Genomic DNA, 23,990 nt, shown 5'->3' with positions numbered 1-23,990 from the left:
CCGATCCTCTCTTGTTTTAGCCGGGGCAAGTAACAAAACCCGGTAGACTTGTTATTTATTTTCTTCTCCTTAATGTATAAGTAGAAAAAGCTCCAGTTCTATATCCCAATCTCACTCAAAGTTAGTTAATATAGTTCAAAGTCAATGTAACCATACTATCATCCTCTGGAAAAGAGAGAGAATAAAACATTCCTAGGCATTCTTTGTTCAAACCTGATTTCAGCAACCCAGTCGTCTCGAAATCCCAACGAAATCCAAACTGCAATCCACAGTAGTAGGCCAGTTTCTATTAACTAATTTAATTTACAAAGTTAAACTCTAGAAAACAACAGAACACAGCCACAGCTGATGCACTGTCCAACCGCCTTACCTTTAAACTATTTCTCCGCCCCCATCTTGCTCTGTGACTCAGAAACTCCAACTGCACACCTTCCTCCTGTTAATGCTGCCTACCGTGCCTAAAGAAAGTCTGCACCCCCTTGAACTTTTTCACATTTTGTTGTGTCAGAGCCTCAGTTTCAGGTATTTAAATGAGAATTTTTTTTCCACTTATCTATACACCATACTCCACACTGTTATGGGGAACAGTTTTTATTGAGAAAAATTATATATTAAAAATACAAAACTGAAAGGTCATAATTGGATAAGTTTCCACCCACCCTGAGTCAATACTTGGTGGAAGCACCTTTGGCAGCGATTACAGCTGTGAGTGTTGGGATAGGTCTGTACCAACTTTGCACACCTAGATTTGGCAATATTTGACCATTCCTCTTTACAAAACTGTTCAAGCTCTGTCAATTTGCTTGGGGAGCGTTGGTGGACAGCAATACTCGAGTCAATGCACAAATTTTCGATTGGATTTAGGTTGGGGCTCTGACTGGGCCACTCAAGGACATTTACCTTTTTGTTCCTTAGCCACTCCAGTGTAGCTTTGGCTGTTTGCTTTGGGTCGTTGTCATGCTGAAAGGTGAACTTCTGTCCCAGTTTCAGCTTTCTTGCAGAGGGCAGCAGGTTTTCCTCAAAGACTTCTGTGTACTTTGCTCCATTTATTTTCCCTTTTTTCCTGACAAGTTCCTGTGGCAATGTTGCCCCGCCCCTGTATGTATTTCAGTGTTGTGTGTTAATGTTGGTGTATCGTCATTGATACACGGGATATAAATGGGTCTGTGGAACACGAGTTGCTTAAAATATATATTTGTATTTAGGCACGAGGATTGCACAGCACTTCACGTGCAGATAAAATGAAATAATATGCGAGCACAGGGAATTGCACTTTCTTAATTCACGTGCAGTTGTACAGCGACTCCAATTGAATGACTGATTAGCAATCGAGTCTCGGTACAGCTGCATAAAAGCAGCATGTTTTCACCCACTCAGGGTTATGTGTTCGGTGAGTGGAGAACGGGATTGGAGACGGAGGTAATAATCGTAATAATAGTTAAAATATCAGCTCACCGTGTTTGTCTGTGTAGTCCGTTTTGTTTGTCTCTATTTTGGCGAATGTGCCGTGTCCTGTGTTTTTGTTTGTCTTTACAACCTTTTATTTTCTGCCTGTTTCATTATTAAACGCTGAGTGAAACCAATTGCTCAGCTTCACCAAACTCCACCTCTCTGTTGTTTATTTCCTGGTTCCTGGTTTCTGGTCTGACGTCACCCAGTGCAGCCATCTTTGTGAGAGTGCCCCAGTCGCTGCCGATGAGAAACATCCTGTAACAAAGTGCCCGCCCCTGTGTATATTATCTGTTATGTGTTGCGTGTGGTGTGTTTAAATGTTGGTGTATAGACATTGGTACACGGGATATAAACGGGTCTGTGTAACACGAGTGTTTAAAAATGTATATGTGTATTTAGGCACGAGGATTGCACAGCACTTCACGTGCAAGTAAAATGTAGTAATATGTGAGCACGGGGAATTGCACTTTATTAATTCACGTGCTGGGATTCAAGTGAATAATTAATTGGTAATTGAATCCCAGCACAATAGTATATGTAGATGCACGTTGTCACATACTGGCGGTTGGGTGTTCGGTGAGCGGAGAACGGGATTGGAGACGGAGGAAATTAGTAGTAATAATAATAATAATAATAATAAGAGAAAGTATCTGCTCACCGTGTTTGTCAGTGTCTGTCCGTGCACCGTTTTGTTAAGTTTAGTCTGTTTTTGTTTGTCTATTTATTCTGGCGTAGAGTGCCGTGCCCTGTGTTTTTCGTGTTTGTTTAAACCTTTTATTTTGTATTAAACCGACGCCAACAGGCGTCTTCATCATTTCATTTCATCCGTCCTGTGTTTTGTGTATTTCATTACTTTTCCTGGTTCTGACGCCGCCCACTTCGGCCGTCTCTGTGACACATCCCCATAACATGATGCTGCTACCAACGTGCTTCACAGTAGACATGGTGTTCTTTGGATGATGCGCTGTGTTAGGTTTTCACCAAACATAACGCTTTGCATTTAGGCCAAAAAGTTCCATTTTTGTTTCATCAGACCACAAAACTTTTTGCCACATGGCTACAGAATCTCCTGAGTGTTTTGCATACTTCAAACAGGATTCATGGTGGGCTTTCTTGAATAATGGCTTCCTTCTAAACACCCTACCATACAGGCCAGATTTGTGGAGTGCTTGGGATATTGTTGTCACATGCAGACTTTGACCAGTCTTGGCCATAAGAGCCTGTAGGTCTTGCAAAGTTGCCATTGGCTTCTTGGTAGCCTCTCTGATCAGTCTCCTTCTTGCTCGGTCATCCAGTTTGGTGGGACAGCCTGATCTAGGCAGGGTCTTGGTGGTACCATACACCTTCCACTTCCTAATAATCGTCTTGACCATGTTCCAAGGGATATTCAAGGCCTTTGATATGTTTTTATACCCATCCCCTGATCTGTGCCTTTCAACAACATTGTCCCAGAGTTCTTTTGAAAGCACCTTGGTGCTCATTGTGGAGTCTTTGCTTTGAAATGCACTACCCAGCAGAGAGAACCTACAGGAACTGCTGAATTTATCCTGAAATCATGTGTCTCCGTACAGTTTAACACAGATGGAGGCCACTTACCTTGGTGTGTGATTTTGAAGGCAATTTGTTACACCTGAGCTAATTTAGGATTGCTATTACAATGGGGTGGTAACTTATCCAGCCAAGTTATTTCAGTTTTTATTTTTAATTTTCTACAAATTTCTAGAATATTTTTTTCACTTGGAAGTTGTGGGGTAGGATGTGCAGATAATTGAAAAAAATATATATTTTAATGCATTTTAATTCCAGGCTGTAAGGCAACAAAAGGTGAACATAAAGGTGAACAAAAGGTGGTGTGGACTTTCTATAGACACTGTATATTCATGCTATCCTGCAAATCTTAATATACGTCATTGTGTCACTGCCTTTATTTTGCGATGTTTTTATTTTTACAGTTATTTATTTAAAGAATGCACAGCTAATATTTTATAGACCGACACATTTACCGATCGTCACAAGCTCCAGGTGTGGAAAACTGTGACAGAAATACAATAATTCTTAGTAGTAAATCTCACTCCTGACCTATGAGGATGCTAAGCAGCGAGAACAGAGTTCCCTGGACAGGCTGGCCTGACAGTTCTTTCCAAGGGTTCAAGAGAAGTCAGCCAGCTAGAAAGGGAGCGGAACTCCGTTGCAATAATTTGAGAGACCCAGTGATAAAGTACCGTGAGTGTTTTGTTTTGTTTATCTATAATTGTTTGTTATTATTAACTCGTCAAGGGCCAGCACAAAACCCAAAACAGCACTTCCCTTTTGCCATGAATAAACTGATATCACCCACCACGAGCACTGCAGCATGCATCCAGGACCGGTGACCATGTTTGTAAATTGTGGGAAAGATACATGTGTTTTGGGACGGCAACTCCTTTATTTACTTCCAGTGCATTACACATTGTTCTGTAGTGCCTGGAGTTATTATTTGGTCGTCAGACCAGAATTATAATTAATAAAACCCCTTTTCCAACTGGATTACAATTCTCTGTCTGTTCATTGTGCACTGCATTACTCCTGCACCTGTACACAATCAACCACTTTGCCACAAAGACCAAGAAAGATTTCTGAAAAATCTGGAAGAATCGTTCTAGCAGCCTGTCAGAATCCTCAGATTACTGCAAAAGATTTGACACAAGAATTTAGATAGGATGGTCAAGAAATTCATGAGTGAACAATTCAACAATACCTTACAAAAAATCAATGTCTATGTGTGAAAACCAAGATGTAAACCTTGTAATGATCACTCTGCACAACTGAGAAGCAATTGTACTGTCCTCCCTAAGGAGATACTACTGGCCCAATATCTGTAACTAACTAAGTCAGCAACAGCAGGGACGTCAGAGGTGTCAGTTTCACAGACGAACGGTTTATTGTTGTAAACTATAATGTAATAAATGAAATATAAGGACAGCAACTTATTACAGAGAACATTTAGTGGAAGGTACAGGTAAGTAAGAAAGTAAAGTGAACTAAACAAACATCCAAACAAAATAACACTAAAGTGAAATGAATGCAGTGTCTGGTGGGCCTCCAATAAACCCACACACACAAACACCACACCAATACAAACCCCCACACACACAAACACCACACCAATACAAACCCAACACACACACACAATATATATATATATTTATTTATTAGCAGATGCCCGTACGCAGGGTGACTTACAGTTGTTTTCAAAAAATACATATCAAGAATCCCATCTCAGTCCCCAGACCAGTATCCCATCGAGATGTTGTGGATTGACTTAGGGCTGCTGTTGCAAAAAGAAAACCAAAGTCGATTGCAGAACTCAAAGCTGTATGTGTTGAAGAATGGGAAAAAATATCTCTGGAAAAATGCCAGGAACTGGTTTCAAAATAAAAAGCGTGCAAGCTATAAAAGAAGCAAAGAGTGGGCACACAAAATACTAATCTGAGGATGTCCAAATACTTTTGACAAAGTATGAAATTAGTTTTTGCTGTTTACTAATTACTAATTACTAATTTGCTGTTTTATTATAAACCTCTAACTTATATATTTTAGTATAACAATTATAGAAACCACATTTTTTTGTTGTTTTTCTCATTTTAACTGCCCAAATACTTTTGTCTGTGACCTTTGTGTGTTATAAGGCTCCCGGTTATAACACCATGTCCCCAAATTCCCTATACTAGTGATTCATGCAATATTTCTACAGTAAATACAGTACCGGTGTTGTTCAAACTGTAAACAACTTCTCAGTCTTCCGTTTCTGTCTCTCCCTTTTGGTACAGTATTTGAACTGAAGAAAAGCTGCGCTGGCACTTTATAACACAGACATCTTATTCAGCATTCGTTTTATAACTAAATAAATATTAGGCCTATTATGTGGTTATCTTTCCTAATGTATTTCCTTTTTTACTGCGAGAGGAGCTGCAGCTTTCTCCGGGAGACAAGACGCTTCAACTTTTCCAGCAGCCAAGCCTGGGGCGAGCCTCTCTCCTTCTCGCATTTGGTTTGCTTGTCTGTTGCTTTGAACTGAACTCCCAACCGCTGTTTAGCCAGACAATTTATAGTTTAAAAACTGCTAATTAAAATGATTCACGAGTGGGAATGTGTGACAGAGATTGAATGACGCTTGGTGTTAGATCTCCCTCTCGACTTGAGCGAGTACTAGATAAAGGGACTAAAAGGCATGACGCTTTATTCCCATGGGTAGGTGGAAGTCGGCCGGCTAGAAAAGGAACTGAGCTACAGTACCCGAACTCAATGACCCTTGCGGGAAACGGCGTGGCATCCGCAGATTGGAGAAGCGGATGCGCTCATTAACCAAGGGGTCATGAGGGAGGGTATAAAATAGGGGTGTAGCAAAGTAATCTGTTCCTTTGTAAATGGTTAGAAAAACAACCCAAAAGGAGTCCCTGCATTTAAAAGAAACTGTGAGTGTTCTGTTAGTCTGTCTTGTAAACGTTGTTTGTTTCGTCTGTTTTCAAGATTACAAGCATGATCCGGAGCTGCATTTCACTTTCCACCACAAGCACTTAATTCAAGCACTGTAGGAACTGTGTCTGTTTTGTTTTTTGTCTTTTTGTTTTGTGTGGGTGATAAAACGTGGACTTTTGGTTGTGGGTCAAACACATGGGATTATACAAACTGAAGTGATACATGCTGCTGTATCACTTCCATCATTTATTATTTACAGGTATTCGCCATAAGGCTCTGGACATTGTAATCAATTTAAATTAACACCCTTGCACCTGTTCATAATTGTCTGTGTGATTTGCACCTGCACTGCACTCACCTGGATCTACTCACCAGTTTGTCATAGAATGTTACCTTTTTTTTTTTTTTTTATAAACAATTTAGCGATGATTACATGGTGCTTTATACGTGGTTAATTCACAGAAAGTTGCATTTTTGCCTCACTATATGTGCATTATAGAGAGGGAGTTATTTTATTTTGTATTTTAGTCAGGTGTGTGTTGTTATGTTTCCCACGGCGCCCCCCCCCCCCCCCGTTTTATAACGCTCTTTGGTTATAACGCTAATATTGTGTGTGTCCCGAGACCCGCCTGATAGCGAGGGAGCACTGTTTACTGTAGAAATATTGCATGAATCACTAGCATAAGGAATTGGGGGACAGCTCTTATAACTGAGAGCCTTATCGCGAGGGAGCACTGTGTATTTTATTTATATACACGCACACACACAAAGATTACAGATAATTGAAAAACAGAAAATAGCTCTCTATCTAAGGAGAACGAGGATCCAACAGGATACTCATCAATCACAACAAATACTTGTTTTAATTTTTTTTGTCCACTTTTTTAACTTTTAAATTGGATTTACCAGTGAGCAGGAGGATGATGGGAAATGCAGTTCTGAGAGGTCCATGTGGGTACATGGGAAGCCATCTTGAGGCAGGGCTGCAATTTAAAAGTTTTAAAAAGTGGTCAAAATGTAAAAAAAATTATAATTAAAAGAATACACACACCTTACATAAACAGTTGTAGCAACACATGAGAACCTATAACACAATAAAATAAAAAGGTCCTTATGTGCTCTTTAATGAAGAACAAAAGTTATGATAGACTGAAAACTGACTATTTCAATAATTATATATGATATGTATTTTTTTTTCAAACCTGATTTTAATATTAATGTGCACTTATTGTATTCCATGGTCTCCAGCAGGAGGAGAACCTGGAGAAAGTAATCCGAGACACAGAGTCCATGTTCAAGTCTCGGGAGCTCGAGTATCAGGAGACCATCGGGCAGATTGAGGTAAGCGCAGCGCAGCCTCCGGCCAGCAGGGGATAGGGCGGGGTGTGAGATGGGGTGGCGACAGGGTCCGGCGGGGCTGGGAAAGAGTCCCTCCTCCAGAGCAGCATCCGAGACACTGAGGTAAGAGATTCAAACCAGCATAAGGCAAAGCGCCTGCCTCTGTCTGCAAGCCCCACTCTCCTGTGCTTTGCAACTTCTGCCATGCTGGCTAGCATGAAGCCAGGCCAGTGCTGGGTCACACACACACACACACACCCTGAACCAGCCTGATCAAAACAGTACACACACACACACAGAAATGGAGCTGGTAGACATTAGAGTTAGAAGCAGTAAGAAGTAATTAAACCTGGAATTGCTTTAATCAGAAGATACATTAATTGGGAAATTAATTCAGCTTAAATTCTAACAATTAAAATTCAGAGCAGCTGACAAATTCAGCGCCATTCTGAAACAAGGGGTCTGGGCGGAGCTACAGCACAACAGAATACAAACAAAAGCCAGGCAATTCTTCCAGTGACAGCGTGGGAGCGACATCGTGTGAGAAGGGCATCATTTTAAACGTCAAGCAGTTAGCAGCTGAGTTCAGGTAGGCAGAAGCAGGGAAAAAAAGAAATGAGATTCATGGACACCACCGCTCCAGGACACTATTAACAGTGGTGGCCAGACAGCAAAAAGAAGGGAGGTCATGATTGTTGGGGACTCCGTATTGAGAAACACAGCAAGTTCTGTTCGCAGTTTGGACCCCCCTTACTACAACAGTGTGCTGCCTTCCAGGAGCCTTTGTCATGCACATCACTGAGAACGTGGACAGGCTCTAGAACAAACAGGAGACACCCAGTAGTAGTCATCCACATCGGTACAAACAACATTGGAAGAGACAGCCCAAAATCTCTGCTAAACAAATTCAGAGAGCTAGGAAGGAAATTAAAAGACAACACCAAAAATGTGTATTTTCTGGGATATTGCCGACACCTTGCAAAGGAGAATACGGACAAATGGAAATAATTAATCTAAACGCATGGTTGAAAATGCAGCGCACACAGGAAGGCTTCACCTTCCTTGAACATTGGACCACAGTCTACAACAAGGACTATCTATATATAGCCTGAATGGACTGCACTTGAATACAAAGGCAACCAATCTACTTCAAGAAAGGATCCTCTAGGATGTTCAAAAGCATTTAAACTAGAAAGAAAGGGGAGAAATCAACAAAAAAAAAAAACAGTAGGGAGACCACATTAAAACAAGGGCAACAACTTAGGTAAATATTTATCTAAATGTTAGAAGTCTCAAACAGAATGTTAGAACTTGAAGCTACTGCACTCGGATTCTGTGGTCCAATAAAACAAAAATTACTATTTGTCCTAAAAACTATTTGGCCTAAATGCAAAGCATTGTGTCTGGCGCAAACCCAATACAGCACATCACCCAGGTAACATCATCCCTACTGTGAAGGATGGTGGTGGCAGCATCATCCTATGGGGATGCTTTTCATCAGCAGGGACTGGGAAGCTTGTCAGGGTAGAGTGCAAAATGAATGGAGCTAAATACAGGCAAATCCTTGAGGAAAGCCTGCTTCAGTCTGCAAAAGACCTAAGACTGGGACAGATATTTATCTTTCAGCAGGACAAGGACCCCAAGCACACAGCCAAAGCGACACTGGAGTGGCTTGAAAACAATAAAGTAAATGTCCTAGAGTGGCCCCGTCAAAGCCCGGACTTGAATTTGATTGAGAACCTGTGGCAAGACTTGAAGATTGCTGTCCACCAATGCTCCCCATCCAATTTAACAGAGCTTGTACAATTTTGCCAAGAAGAATGGGCGAATATTGCACGATCCACATGTGCAAACCTGGTAGAGACATAGACCAAAAGACTCACAGCTGTAATTGCTGCAAAAGGTGGTTATACTCCAGGGGGGGTGAATACTTATCTAATGAAGATGTTTCAGTTTTGTTTTATTTTTCATTAACTGTTGTTTCACAATAGAAATTCTCTTGCCTCTTGAAAGTGTTGAGTAGGTTGTGTAAATCAAAGGGGAAAAAAATCCCATTTAAATGCATCAAGATTTCAAGTTGTACACAACAAACTGTGAAAACGTCCAAGGGGGGTGAATACTTACTATAGGCACTGTATAGTGAAAACTGTTGAATTTAAATCAAGGGAAGTAATGTTAAAACTTTACAATGCATTAGTAAGACCTCATCTAGAATATTGTGTTCAGTTCTGGTCACCTTGCTGCAAAAAGGATATTACTGCTCTACAAAATTATTCTGGGTTTAAAAGGCATTTTAAAAGGTATAGACTTTCTCAACCTGAAAAAGAAACAAGAACCAGGGGTCACAAATGGAGATTAAAGGGGCAGTCAGAACAGAAAATATGAGGCACTTTTTTACACCGAGAATTCTGAGGGTCTGGAACCAACTCCCCAGTAATATTGTTGAAGCTGACATCCTGAGATCCTTCAAGAAGCTCCTTCATGAGATTCTGGGATCAATAAACTACTAACAATCAAACGAGCAAGATGGGCCAAATGGCCTCCTCTTGTCTGTAAACTGCCTTATGCTCTTAACCAGCCTGGTCAGTGCTGGGTCTCTCACACATACACACACACACACACACACACTGTTTCAACTTCCTGGGAGCAGCACAGTATTGATCTGCATCATATTGTCCGTTGATCCTTTTAAGAAAGCTATCGCCAAAAACAAAACCTCATTCAGGCATTTCTTGTAGGTGCTTCCTGGATGACTTCAGTTAGAGCTGCACAAACCCATTATTCTGCTTTTCTTTGACTCTGCAGAGAACAGTGATCCACACAAATCCAAGCAGCTGTTTCTTCACTTGTTTCACTGGGAGTGGTAGATTAGCCTGATCAACAACCATCACCTGATTGTCAGCACCTGATTTCTGTGGAGAGTTCGGAGCCTGGTTTGAGTGATAGGTCAGGATTGAGTGACAGGTCTGGTTTGATTTGAGGAGTCTGTTTGATTGACAGCCTCTCTGCCTGTCTCTCCATCTCTCTCAGCTGGAACTCGCCACGGCAAAGAACGACATGAACCGGCACCTGCACGAGTACATGGAGATGTGCAGCATGAAGAGGGGGCTGGATGTGCAGATGGAGACCTGCAGGAGACTCATCACACAGTCCGGAGACAGGTGAGGGGAGACACTGAGCACACAGTCCAAGTACAGGTGAGGGGAGAGTCTGAGCACACAGTCCAGGGACAGGTGAGGGGAGAGACTGAGCACACAGTCCAGGGACAGGTGAGGGGAGACACTGAGCACACAGTCCGGAGACAGGTGAGGGGAGACACTGAGCACACAGTCCAGGGACAGGTGAGGGGAGAGACTGAGCACACAGTCCAGGGACAGGTGAGGGGAGAGACTGAGCACACAGTCCAGGGACAGGTGAGGGGAGACACTGAGCACACAGTCCGGAGACAGGTGAGGGGAGACACTGAGCACACAGTCCAGGGACAGGTGAGGGGAGAGACTGAGCACACAGTCCAGGGACAGGTGGGGTGGGAGGGTATGTGTCTGTATCTGTATTTGTACATTGAAGCATTACTATAGATCCTCTCTATAGTAACACTCTCTCTGTCGCGTGGAGGATTGTGGGATGGGGTTTGTGTGGAGTGAATGTTGTGTACTGTGCGTGAGTAAAACTTTTTCTTAAGTTATATTTTTTTGTACACATTTAGTTTTGTTTATTTATTTATTTTCTCTTGATTTGGAGCCGTCTTGGGTTCCTTATCGGGAGGTTTTGGGTCGCTGACCTGCAGGCACAGATTTAAGTGTATTCCAGACAGTTCAGTAACAGTGGAGGAGTGTTTGTTACCTGTCAGGGAAAAGATAGGACACAGAAATATAAAATCTGTTGCAATAGGCAATGAATAAGGGCATAGTTGTTTTTCTTAGTGTGAACTGTTGGTGAACAGGATTGTTAAAGAAGGTTTGTGGATCAAAGAATGTTTTGTCAGTGTCTTACCTTTAGCGTCCCCTGTTACTAAAGTTATCCTTTCAAATGTCCCGCCTTTCATTAAAGATGAGTTGATTACACTATGTAACACAATTTTTGTTCCTGGGTAGTAAGTATTATTTCCTAATTGCTTATGCCTCAAAAGTATAGAAAATGGCTATTCCCCACAAACTTTGCTTTTGTGACCAGGACAGTGATATTTCAAAATATCACTATTTCCAATGGGAAAATGGGCAAATGTGTGCCTTTTTGTTCACATAAAGTCAGAAAAAAACAACATATGAATCCAAATTAACATATATTTATACTAAAGTAATACAAAGATGACTACAAAAGATTTAGAAGTGAGTAGTTTTTCGAGATTTATAATTATACAGTATTTACAGCATTATTGTAAATCTCGAAAAACTACTCACTTCTAAATCTTTTGTAGTCATCTTTGTATTACTTTAGTATAAATACATGTTAATTTGGATTCATATGTTGTTTTTTTCTGACTTTATGTGAATGAAAAGACACACATTTTCCCATTTTCCCATTGGAAATAGTGATATTTTGAAATATCACTGTCCTGGTCACAAAATCAAAGTTTGTGGGGAATAATAGCCATGTTCTATACTTTTGAGGCATAAGCAATTAGGAAATAACACTTACTACCCAGGAACAAAAAAAAAAAAAAAAAATTGTTACACAGTGTTATTAATGAACGGCTACAATACGGAAAAATAATGTTCCCAATTAAACCCATTTTATTCAGGTGTAAAACCCCACATGTTAAGCATGTAATGTCTTTTAGGAGACAAGTTTTTGTATTATTGAATGACCCCAACTCGCCTATTAAATTTGCGTGGACTTTCAATATTGATGGTAGTAATTATATTATATTTGCAAGTACAGAATTAATTAAATGTTTTCATTATGGAGGACAAGGACTCCTTAGAAGAACTTGCACGCAAAAAATAATAATACTGAGCATGATAAGGCAAGAGAGCCAGCAAGTGGAGAGGACGGAGTCTCTGAGACATCACCGGGTGCTCACAAACACAGCTGCCAGCTCAGACATTGAGACCCAAGCCAGTACCTGGACTGAAGCGAGGGATCGCCGCAGAGGTTAAAGAAACAGTAGCTGAAACAATGAATACCCCAGGTGAGGCAGGTTTTCAACTGGTTGAAAAAAAGAAGAAAAGATGTTTGACCACCCCAGGAAAGGTAGCTGAAGAAGGTCTATCTGGGACTCTGAGACTCTCTCTCTTAAGGCAGCAGCACTGCTGCAGCTCAGAGCTCTGGGACAAGAGATCAAGACATAGCTGGATCTCAGCTTAGACCTGTGATAACCCTACGTTCAGGGAAGAAGGGTAACAGCGACGCTGCAGTTCAGTCCAGCGTTGAGACGGCCTCCAGACCGGAGGACCTGTTGCCGGATACAGTAGCTGTAGGTGACGCTGAGGAATCTAAAGAGGAGTCGGTGATATCAGAGGTGGATGATGGAGGAGAGCTCTCTGACTGCTCAGTGCTGCTCGATGAGGCTCTGCCCAACCCGTCTGGAAAGAATAAAATTTACCCTGTTGATACAATATCAGCATTTTTAGATAAAACCACAGGTAAAAGGGGAACTGAATTAGCGCAGTTCTTTCCTAATATCTTGCTGTTTATCCACTCTGCAAAAATAGCCATGAGAAAAGCCACGCTAAAGGAGCTAGACCAAAAGAAACAGTGTAGTTTAAAAAAATAAGTAATAAAAGTCGCTGAATGATAACAAACTGAAGATATATTAATGGATTATTTAATAAGACATTTCCATATGTTTTTTAGTTTGTTTTTGCTTTCCTTGTTTCCTAAGGAAACAAATCAAATAGCTACATGTAACAGGGGTTGATCTGTGCTGACTCTGCTGGTGTGTTCATAGTGCTGCAGGAAGAGGGCAGCAGTCATCCAACACCCGCCTATGGGTCACGACAGTGACACGGAGAGGTGGGAGAGGGAGGGTGTGGCTTTCCCGCTCTCTGAGTGGCCAAGAGGCAGGTCTTTGGGGAATTGTTAGCCCTATAAAATAATACACTGCTGTTCCCTCAGGTCTGCCTTTTTAGATGTGCTGTGTGTACGGAAGCGCTGTTCCGGGACTACGAACGGCCGGGAGAAATAGTGGTAGCGGGTAAACATTGGGCAGAACCCCAAAGTAATGTGTGTAATAGGCTGAGGGAGCCAGGCGTGTAGGGCACTGACCCGGGTCATGCGGGTAATGATGACTGGGGTAAAGCTGCAAAGTGCAGCACCTTTTGTTTGTAGTTTTATTACAGTGTTTTATTTTCCCTTTTTCTTTCGCCTTTTGTGTGTCTTTATTATTTGAGCACCTGTGAGTGCGTCTGCAACTGGCTTAAGTACCAGGATTGGTATTTCCGTGGTCCTGTCTATCATTGTTGACAGTCAGGCCATGGACAACTGCGCCCTCTGCGGGCTAAAACAAATCACTGACTAGAGTCAGTAAAGAAATAAAACCTGTGTGGTGTTTCAGTTACACCTGTCTGTCTCCCTTGTGTCAGTGAATTACCCACCACCCTTCCACACGTGGTGATAGAGGTGGGATTCACTGGCATTGCCCTACAAGCAGCCACCCAGTTTGCAGCCCTGATGGACCTCTTGCACCAGACCCTCACTGCTGCGGTGCAAGGGGAGGCTAGACCAGCAGCTTCAGAACCCCAGTTACAAAGGCCAACCAAAATCACGGCCGAGGATCGTCCTGAAGCCGCCTTGGAGTTGTTGGAGGCCATGGCGACCTCGGCCGGGTGGGCTCAAGCCCAGTGGGCTAGTTACCTCTTGTCTCAGCTGACGGGAGAGGCGCAAACAGCAGCGAGGACACTGTCCCCAGAGCGCATGCTGGATTATCCCACGTTAAAAGCGGCTATGGGTACAGAAGCAGGCACCTGCCACTCTGGACCGGGCGGTCTAGTTGGTGGAGCAGTACCAAGCAGCGGAGCCAATGCCGGCGAGACTGCCGGGAAGGAGTGTGGAAACCGGACCATCCCCTCCACTGGCCCCAGAGAGGATGAAGGGACTGGGGGGAAGGGGTAGTCAGCTATTTGGTCGAGGGGTGTTGGCGGGAGCTCCCGGCCCAGGAACTGGGGCAGGGTGGGGTTACCCACTGGCTGCTGCGGTGTCAGACCGGGGTCTCATGGGGCCACCTTATCGGCGAGCTCCTTTGATGGCTCCAGTGTACCCGCATTTTGATGAAGCCCTGATGTGAAAAATCGGTTCACCGAGGTGTTGAACGTGCCGGGAGGTGGGCCACATCGCACGGGATTGCCCCGTGATGGAGTGTGACCTCAGCCGACCAGGTAAGCATGTTCCATTACCTCAGTCACTTCAGCAGATGGGTTTTGTTATTCCTGTGACAGTGGATGGTACAAAAACCCGGGCTCTCCTGGATTCAGGGCGTGGTCAGTCAAAAACATGTACTGGGGCTGGTGCACATTAAATGTATTCATGGGGATGTACGCTCCTATCCCAAGATTAGTGTAAATATGATTATTGGCCAGCAGAGAACGCAGGTGCAGGTAGGATTATGTCTGCAATTGCCAGTACTGGTAATTCTGGGACGGGACTTCATGCAGTTCAAGGATTAGATGGCTGCCCTAACAGCCCCGTGTAGGTTCTATAGACATTGTCATCACAAATATATTGAAAATGTCATGGACTTTCTTATGTTATGTTCTTATGATATTATATTATCAGGAATCTACATTGAATGAACTTTAATCTAATTTGTCTAGCTTTGCCTAGAGGTAACAATCAACCTAACACCTTGAATGCACCAGACACACAGGAAACAAAAGGCTAATCAAACCTGTCTCCGTGATTTAATTAACCCATCTAGTGAGAGAGAGGTGGTTTAGCATAGAGTCTCAAAAGAGAGAAAAACAGCTTAAAAGGTTTAAGACAAATTTCACATCATATTGATTTAATACCACTATGAGTACAAGATGCAAGCGTTTTTATTCTTAAATTGCCTAACAAGAATAGAATAACCCAGGTAATAAATCCCTAAGAGAACTAAACTGTTTGCAATGTCTACCCAAAGTCTCAACCATCCATGTTTGGTGTCTAAAGAAATGTAATTTCTTATGGTAAAAATAACGGGAATTCAGAATAAAATCTGAATTATTTAGCAAAAGTTCTGCATGTTTTAAAAAGTTTCCCTTTTCCAGATTATGATAATAAACTAAATCAGACAGAGGAAGGGGAGAGCAATCAATCAAGATTGCAAGCCCATTCGCTACAAAATAGCCAATCGAAGCATGCAGCGGGAAATTCAAATAATCTTTGTTTGAAAAGTATAAAAACCCCTGCTTTAGCCCCAGCTCCTTGCCGCCCCAGACCTGCGATAGCCCCCTCTGCTATCCACTCAGACTCTAAGAAAGTAAAGACCGCACCTGGAGCCCTCAGCTCTCAGTATTTATCCATCAAGGTTGGGAGCCCTGACACTCGGAGAAACTCAAGGTAACGTATGCTGAAAGTGACTGCTTTTCAGGCTAGGTAACTGTACTCTTAAATATCAATTCAGGTATTGTGTGACCCCTTGTTGTGTCAGTATATAATAGTATTTCTTTGGTAAATTGTTGTTTTAATCCTTAGTTCTCATGGTAATGCTTTTAATGTGACATTAATTGTGTAACTGTTTTGTGTGATTTTCAAACTTATTTTGGTTGCATGCTTAATAAATACCATCTTTCTAAGAAGAGATTCCCAGTATTGAATCATTTGCTCATGTTGAACAAACACGATTTATGAACTTTGAACAGTCTAGAATGTGGTCTATTTTCGGCTTGTTGTAACGTGTAAATCCGCCATTGTTTTCAGAGAGCGATATTAAAAACGGGTTTGTACATTACAATAGTACCCACAGCTTTTATTGGAGGTCCCGCTGAGATCTTGACTATCGAAGGTATCTCTTTATCTCCTACAGTTTTTGGAGGTCCTTTAATTTATTGCTTTTAAGAATATATTAACTGCCTACAATAGTACCCACAACGACTTCCCTGTAGTTGAGAAGGAGGAAGTAATTGGTGAGATATTCCCCTTCCGTGACCCGGCTTTGTTTTGCCATCGATTTAGACCTCGAGAAACTAAACGGGAATGCCGGGCTGCTAAGAATTAGGGCTGGCAGTGTAGGGAGTCCGATTGGTTTCAAGTGGGGGTGATTGGCGAAGAGTCCGGGGGGGGCCATGGAGCCAGCACCGGGGTCTGGCTCTTCTGCCACCGCTCGCTGAAAGCCATGGGAGCTGATTTTTTTTAGCTCATTCCTGTGATTTCCAGCTCGAGCAAGGACGTGATGACGTGCTGGGCAGGCTCTTTGACCAAGCAGCTGTGGTTAATGGTCGGGTGGTCAAGCCCAGATGCGCCGCCATGTACCCCCACTTTGAAATTAATTGAGACCTTCTGTACCGTGTTGATAAATTACCCCAGACGGGGGAAGTGCGTCACCAGTTGCTCATTCCTCAGCCTTGTAAGCAGGATTTGTTTCAACTCGTTTTCGACTCCCTTCGGGTTATACCAATTCAGGACCATGCCCTTTGGGTTGCACGGAGCACCAGCCACTTTCCAGCGGATGATGGATTGCATCTTGCGGCCCCATCAGCAGTACGCTGCTGCTTACATAGATGACGTGGTTATCCACAGTGAGGATTGGCCGAGTCATCTGTGTAAGATAGCGGTGGTGCTGCAATATTTGGCGGGAGGCTGGACTCACTGCTAACCCAAAGAAATGTGCCATTGGGAAGAGTGAGTCGGGGTATTTGGGGTATCGAGTGGGGGAGGGGGGCAGATCAGGCCGCTGATTGCTAAGGTGAAAGCCTTGGTTGACTGGTTGGTTCCTACGACCAAAACCCAGGTGCGCTCTTTCTTGGGACTAGTGGGCTATTGTAGGAAGTTCATCCCAAGCTTCGCCACACTCGCTGCTCCCTTGACAGATGTCACCCAGAAGGCTGTACGGTTCACTGGAAGGGGTTGTGCCAGAGGGCCTTTCTCACTTTGAAACAGAGGCTGTATAGCGAGCCAGTGCTGTGCAGTCCAGATTTCGGCAAGAGGTTTACCCTGCAGACGGATGCGTCAGAGACAGGTCTCAGGGCAGTGTTGTCTCAGGAGGTTCGGGGAAGTGAGCACCCAGTCCTGTACATCAGCAGGAAACTCCTTTCCAGCGAGAAGAATTATAGCACCATCGAGAAGGAGTGTCTCGCGGTAAGGTGGGCAGTCGAGTCACTCCAGTACTACCTCCTTGGGCGACACTTCACCCTAGTTACAGATCATGCTCCTTTAGCATGGCTTCACCAAATGAAAGCTAGCAATGCCAGAATCACACGGTGGTACATGGCCCTGCAGCCGTATTTTTCTCTCAGGGAGGCATGGGGGTGTAGGATTTTCGAATGAACCAGTAGTGTCATTGTAATAGGGCGAGTAGCCCTGCAGAGTGTTTATTTTAGAACGGGGTCTTCCCCTCCTCCCCTGTGTTATTTTGTATTTGTTTATTGTTTAATGTTTGTTTATAGATGACGGCGATCCACCGTGTGTTTTGTTTGTTATTTTGTATGACGGCGCAGCCGTGCATTTTTGTGTTATTGTTTTAAAAATATATTTGTTTATAAATGACGGCGAACCGCTGTGCGTTTTGTTTTGCAGTGTGGATGGGAAGCCCCATCCACCTTATTAAAACCCGTGCAGAAGGTGGCCATCTCCCGAATTAATTAAGTGATTAATTTATTGCTAATCGGGAGATGGTCACCTGTATAAAAAGCCTGCAGCTCTCCATGTTCGAGGAGGTGTGTTCAGAAGTGGAGAATGGGAGAGCGAGAGGCGAGAAACGAGAAAGATATTTAAAAAAGAAAATAAGGATCAGTGAAGGCAGTTGCTCAGCCTGACCTTAGCGTTTATTTTTGTGTTCGTGAGTTATTTTGTTTAATTGTTTTATTTTTGCTCTGCGAGCAAGTGTTTATTTTTGTTCAAATATTTAATTAAATTTTTTGTTAATTAATAAAACGGCGCATGCGCCACTGCACCGTACCTCTGTTCTGGTTGTGCTTCCTTCTGGTCTGGGTCCCCGCAACGCCGTCTCTGTGACAGTCATTCTGAGGGGGAGGATATTTAGCAGGGGGAGATCTGTATTGAGTGCGCCCGCAACTGGCTTAAGTACCAGGATTGGTATTTCCGTGGTCCTGTCTATCATTGTTGATAGTCAGACCACGGGCAACAGGGACTCTGCGGGCTAAAACAAATCACTGACTAGAGTCAGTAAAGAAATAAAACTGGGCACCTGTGTGGTGTTTCAATTACAGCTGTCTGTCTCCCGTCTGTCAGTGAATTACCCACCACCCTTCCACACTACATTTAATGTAAATGGTTGTAGGAGTGTGACTAAAAAGAGCACATTTATTTAATTTTATCACAGGAGAGTGAATGTGATGTTTTTACAAGAAATGCATTTAGACAATGTGAATGAGAGTGAGTGGCTGAGCGAATGGAAGGGGCAGGGTATCTTCAGTCATGTGCTTTAAAGGTACTGATATTGTTTTTATTCATTTATGCACCAAATGAGGACAGGGGAAAAGTTTTGTTTTTTAAAACACTAAATCAGATTTTATCTAATTGTAGACCTGCACATATGATTTTAGTGGGGGGTGATTTTAATTGTACAGAAATCTTCTAAAGAACTGTCTGGTGTTTTAAAAGTACAAAGCATTGTTGATGTCTGGAGAATTTAAACACAGAGTAAACTTTATTATTATTATTATTATTATTATTATTATTATTATTATTATTATTATTATTATTATTTTTCATTTTAACTTGGGTTAAAATGAATAATAATCAGATAGACTAGATGGATTGTACTGTACTGCACTAAACAAAATCTTAATCATTGCTTCCCATTTGCCTGCCTTCTGCTGCTCCCTCAAAGTCATACTGGCATTGTAACACCAAATTATTGGAAGACAAACATTTTTTAGATTTTTTTTAAAGCATTCTGGGTCTCCTGGCAGCAGCAGAGTATGCGATATAGTAGTATACGACAGTGGTGTGACATTAGAAAAATACAAATTAAATTGAGACTAGAAACAATTACTCTCAATAGTGATGAAAACATTTTCCAGTCTCAGAGAGAAAAAAGAAACTCAGAGCAGCCTGCTGGAGGAAAGAGTGAAGGGTTTGACGTTAATATATTCATCACCAGTCATGCTGGTGTGTCGGCACTGAAAGACAGTCTGGAAATCTTTCAGAAAGCCTCATCGACTAAGGTGAACTGGGGGAAGTGCAGCAAATTCATGTCTGGAGTGCCGTGGAGCTGGCGCTCCTTCAGCCATTGCACTGGGGAAAGACTGGCATCAAAGTTCTGGGAGTCTATCTGGGAGGACGGCAGTATGAATCTAAGAACTGGGAGGACTTAAAAGAAAAGGTTAAGGGAAGGCTGCAGTGTTGGCGGTGGCTGATACCTCAGCTGTCATACAAGGGGAGAGTTCTTGTGATCAACAATCTGGTGGCCTCTATGCTATGGCACAGGCTGGTGTGCCTGGATCCTGCCCCAGGACTGATAAATGGGACACAGAGTCCTACTGGAGTTTTTTTGGTGTGGCCATCACTGGCTAAAGCCAGCCATCTTGTACCAGCCCCCTAGTGGAGGGGGTCAAGGGTTAGTAGATGTTCCAGTAGCTACTTTCCGGTTGCAAGCAGTGCAGCGACTGCTGTTCTTACCTGAGCTGAGACATCGCCTTCTCTTTCCTGCACAGAGTGAGGGGGCTGGGCTAGAATCAGCAACTGTTTTTAATAAATATATCTCAGCTAGAAACCAATGAACTCCCAGGTTTCTATAAGAACATGCTGAATGCCTGGCAAATGGTGAAGGTGGAGAGACTGGAGGATTATTTGACTGCAGGCACACTGCTGGAGGAGCCTATATTTTTTAACTCTTTGCTCTCTGCAGATGTTTTCCAATCTAGGGCATGGTACTCTAGCTTTGCAAAAGGGAGCAATGAAAAACTAAAAAACTTACTGCTGGTAAGCATTGAGAGGTGGAGAGAAGTGGAAAGCTTGGCCAGACAGCTGGGAGTTCACTCACTCAGAGTTCTAAAGAATGTTCTGAAAAAGCTCAGACACTCTTTCTCCCCTAGGGTTAGAGAGATGTTGAACCAGGCTCTGGGAGGCACTGATGAGCAAGAGTCGGCTTGCCTTTCCTTCCTAGTGTCCCCTGTTGTTCCTGAAAACCTTGGGGAAGGATTGTACAGCATTGAGAGACTGCAACAGCTTCCTGCACACTCTTTTGAAAAAGGAGCTGTACACACTCTGTGTTTTAAAGTGTGTCATGTGAGTGCCCTAAAGACACTGCCGACCCCAGGTGGAGAGCTCATGTGGACTGTGCAGACAGCACTGTTCCGGCTTGGAGGTCCTTATATAAACCGCCTTTGCCTAAGCGCTCAGGAGATCTACAGTGGCGCATTCTTCATTGCATCATAGCCACTGTGAGCCACGTCCACTGTGTTGACCCTGCGGTTAGTAAAGACTGTGTTTTTTTTGTGGAGAGGAAGAAACACTGTTTCATCTTTCTACTATATATATATATATATATATATATATATATATATATATATATATATATATATATATATATATATATATATATTCATATGAGCTTAACATGCAGCCTACAGCACTCAGTATTCCCAGGTGGTCTCCCATCCAAGTACTAACCAAGCCCAACATTGCTTTGCTTAAGCATTGCATTGTAAGTTCGATTTGAAGAGCTTTTTGCCGTCAAAGACTGTTGCCCAGGGGTCACTACAAGGAAGTTGCTCTTCTTGACCCCCAGTCTTTCTACTGACTGCAGATTGCTGGACCCTTGTTTAATGTTATTACTGAGTTGCTGAATTCTTTAAATGTGATTTTTCTAAAGAATTATTCATTTTTAACTTAGTCACAAGACACGATTTAAAAGTGTTAATGAATTTTATATTTGGCCAAGGAAAATTAGCAATCTGGAAAACCAGGAAAAACAAGCTGCAGGGGTCAGGAATTTATAACGCTACATTTATGTTGAAATTGTTGTTGAAAACAAGAATTCAAATTGATTTTGCTTATTTTTCTTTAGTCCATGACTTGCAGAGTTTTCAGCAGCGTTGGTGTGTGAATGAGGGATTGTGTGTGCTGGAGGAGGAGGAAGAGCTACAGTTGTTTGTGTGAAATGAAATTTATTTATATATATATATATATATATATATATATATATATATATATATCATATATTTATATATATATATATATCTGGATTAACCTTGTTTATCAGTAAAAAAAAAAAAGTGTTTAGTGTAAATTATTCTATTTTTTTATGTTTTTCCAAATATTTCAACAAAATCACACTTAGTCTAAAGTCTCTCTCTCTCTCTCTCTCTCTCTCTCTCTCTCTCTCTCTCACAGGAAGTCCCCTACTCCATTCGCAGACCCAGGAGCGAGCGAGGAGAGTGAGGATTCAGAGAAGGAGAGACCACCTGAAAACGAAGAGAAGAGATAGGAGAGAGAGAGAGGAATTAGGGAGAGGAGAGATGAGAGATCATCTCCCTCCCCTAACAGTGAAGAGAGGGATGAGAGAGTGCCAGAGGAAATAGTAGGGAGAAGTAGATAGATTATAAAGGGAGAGAAAGAGAGGGGGTGTGAGATGGAAGAGGGGAGAGGAGACACACTCCACACCCACCCCCTACCCCCCCCCCTCCTTTCTAATTAGAAGAGGGGGGTGAGAGTAAGGAACTGAATAAGAATGGCTAGAGATATCAAACAGAAAAGAGGAGTAAGAGGACAGGGAAGGAACAATAAAGGGAGAGAGTGAAAACGGGAAGAGAGAGGGGGTAAGATTCATACATCGGAAGGAAGTGTAATATTGTGTAAATATTTACTAATACTTTCAAGTAAACACTAGATTTACTTCAGCTGCCAGCACCTGACTTTGAATACAACAAAGTGTGGGGGCGGGGTGGGGGGTTTAAACTGGCGCCATGTTGGCTCTCGAGCCGACACAGCAGCGTCTATAAACCAAAGGGCACAGGGAGCCAACATGGCCGACACAGGGCTGCAGCTTCGCACCCCTTGTATAGTCTTTGTATAGGCTGTCAGTTATAACATAGTGCATATTAACAGGGATTTGTCATGTCAGAATTATTCATAGTCTTTTGCTATGAATTAGCTTAATTAAATGTGTAATTTGCACAGTGTTACTGTTGCACAGTACAGTAGAAGCTGTGTTATCTGATTTAATCGCTTCAAATGTGAAAATCTTGTATCTCGGAGGGAATTGTTACACTACATTGTTAAAGCATAATGCCCTGATGTAATAAAGCAACTGCAATGCCAGGCACAGCAGTGTGTCTATAAACATCAGAGTGTGGTGCTGCATGTATGCTGCGCACAGAACATCGGTTGCAATGATTGCAAAACAAAGCACGTTAATGCAGTACTTGGCCATTTACAAAACAGTATTCCAAAAGCAGTTCTTAACATACTTCCTCATTCTATCTGCAACTGAATCCATTCTGTCCTGCTGAGAGTTAACTGTTTTAGACCCATAATGAAATGTGCATTGATCAGTTTCAATCTGAACCGTTCAGCTGGTAGCAGCATGTGTGAATGACACAAGCCAGAGGTCCATCGGTTAATATAGGGTATGGGATCTTACAGGATCGGATACGACAGGTTCTACTGTATAAAGAAATCTCTCAGGAGTAAAATAAACCAGGCCGCCCCCCATCAACCTCTCTCCTGAACACAGTGGAGTCAACGCTGTCCTGTGCGGGGCGCATTGGTTTCTCAATAATAACCAACCATTTTGTTGTGTCTCAGTTTATTTATTGTCCTGGAAATATGTTGTTATTGTTGATCGCGTCTCTGAAATATTTAATGTCTTGTCGAGTGTGTCCTCTACGATTCTCACTGACGCACAAATAATCTAGATTGTGGGGAAGTTTATTAGCATTGTGCTGTGCACTGTAGCCTATAGGTGAAGCATTGTGCAACTCTGATATCCTTCCCCACACCTCACTCAGAAGCAGTATTCTTTGCTGCAATAGTTAGTAAGACTGTTGAATAATGATGTAACAGAAACATCAATAGAAAATCATACAAGACACATATATAAACAGGTATGAAATTAAATATTTTGAAGATACAGATGATATGCTAATGCAGGGCTGGAAATAAGACTCCTGCTTTATAGCAGTGTGATCCATTCCTGGTTTCGCTATGAGTTTATTGAGCTTGTTACCTACACACTGTGGCTGATCAAGCTTGTATTAAAACCTGGAATGGGTGACACTGCTGTGCAACAGGAGTCTTATTGTCATCCCTGTGATAAAGTGTCTGTAATGTGATTGTCAGAATAATATTTGTAGCTGATAAAGTGATTACTGGAAATGTCAACTGTGTGTAGCTTAAACATGACAGGTACAGGTAGGTACTTGTTGACATGTAGATCCGGTTTTAAAAGCCTGTGCAGGGCTGTAGCAGTTAAGTCCTGCTACCATACAATACGTTTTACAATACATGGGATTTGTATGATACGCAATCAGAGACAATGAACCTAAAGGAGTGCCAGGGTCTTTCTTACCTCTTATTAGCACTAGCAACATTATCGCTGTCCTCACCTTTAACGGGGTGCTAGCTATCTTTAAAATCCATTCTCTTACCTCTGATTAGCTTTATTAACAGTGTCACTGGTCCTCCCTTTAAAGGAGTAC

The 23,990-nt window shown here is 42.4% G+C and overlaps 1 protein-coding gene across 6 annotated transcripts in view; it reads left to right on the top strand.

Moving 5' to 3' along the window:
* The window catches only part of LOC121296734 (non-homologous end joining factor IFFO1-like), a 74,174-nt gene extending 52,247 nt beyond the window's left edge, over positions 1–21,927 (top strand). For 4 of the 6 annotated variants that reach the window (XM_041222522.1, XM_041222521.1, XM_041222526.1 and 1 more), the window contains 3 exons: positions 7,159–7,251; positions 10,279–10,409; positions 21,685–21,927. In XM_041222522.1, coding sequence (XP_041078456.1) covers positions 7,159–7,251; positions 10,279–10,409; positions 21,685–21,778 — 318 coding nt within the window. In that variant the 3' untranslated portion in view covers positions 21,779–21,927. Of the gene's footprint in view, positions 1–7,158; positions 7,252–10,278; positions 10,414–21,684 lie in introns of those variants that run through there. The other 2 variants (XM_041222523.1, XM_041222527.1) reach the window with 2 other exon arrangements.
* Positions 21,928–23,990: the final 2,063 nt, after the last annotated feature.

The sequence above is a fragment of the Polyodon spathula genome, chromosome 21, assembly GCF_017654505.1.
Source record: "Polyodon spathula isolate WHYD16114869_AA chromosome 21, ASM1765450v1, whole genome shotgun sequence".
NCBI lineage: Eukaryota > Metazoa > Chordata > Actinopteri > Acipenseriformes > Polyodontidae > Polyodon > Polyodon spathula.
This window is presented reverse-complemented; position numbering and strand designations above follow the sequence as displayed.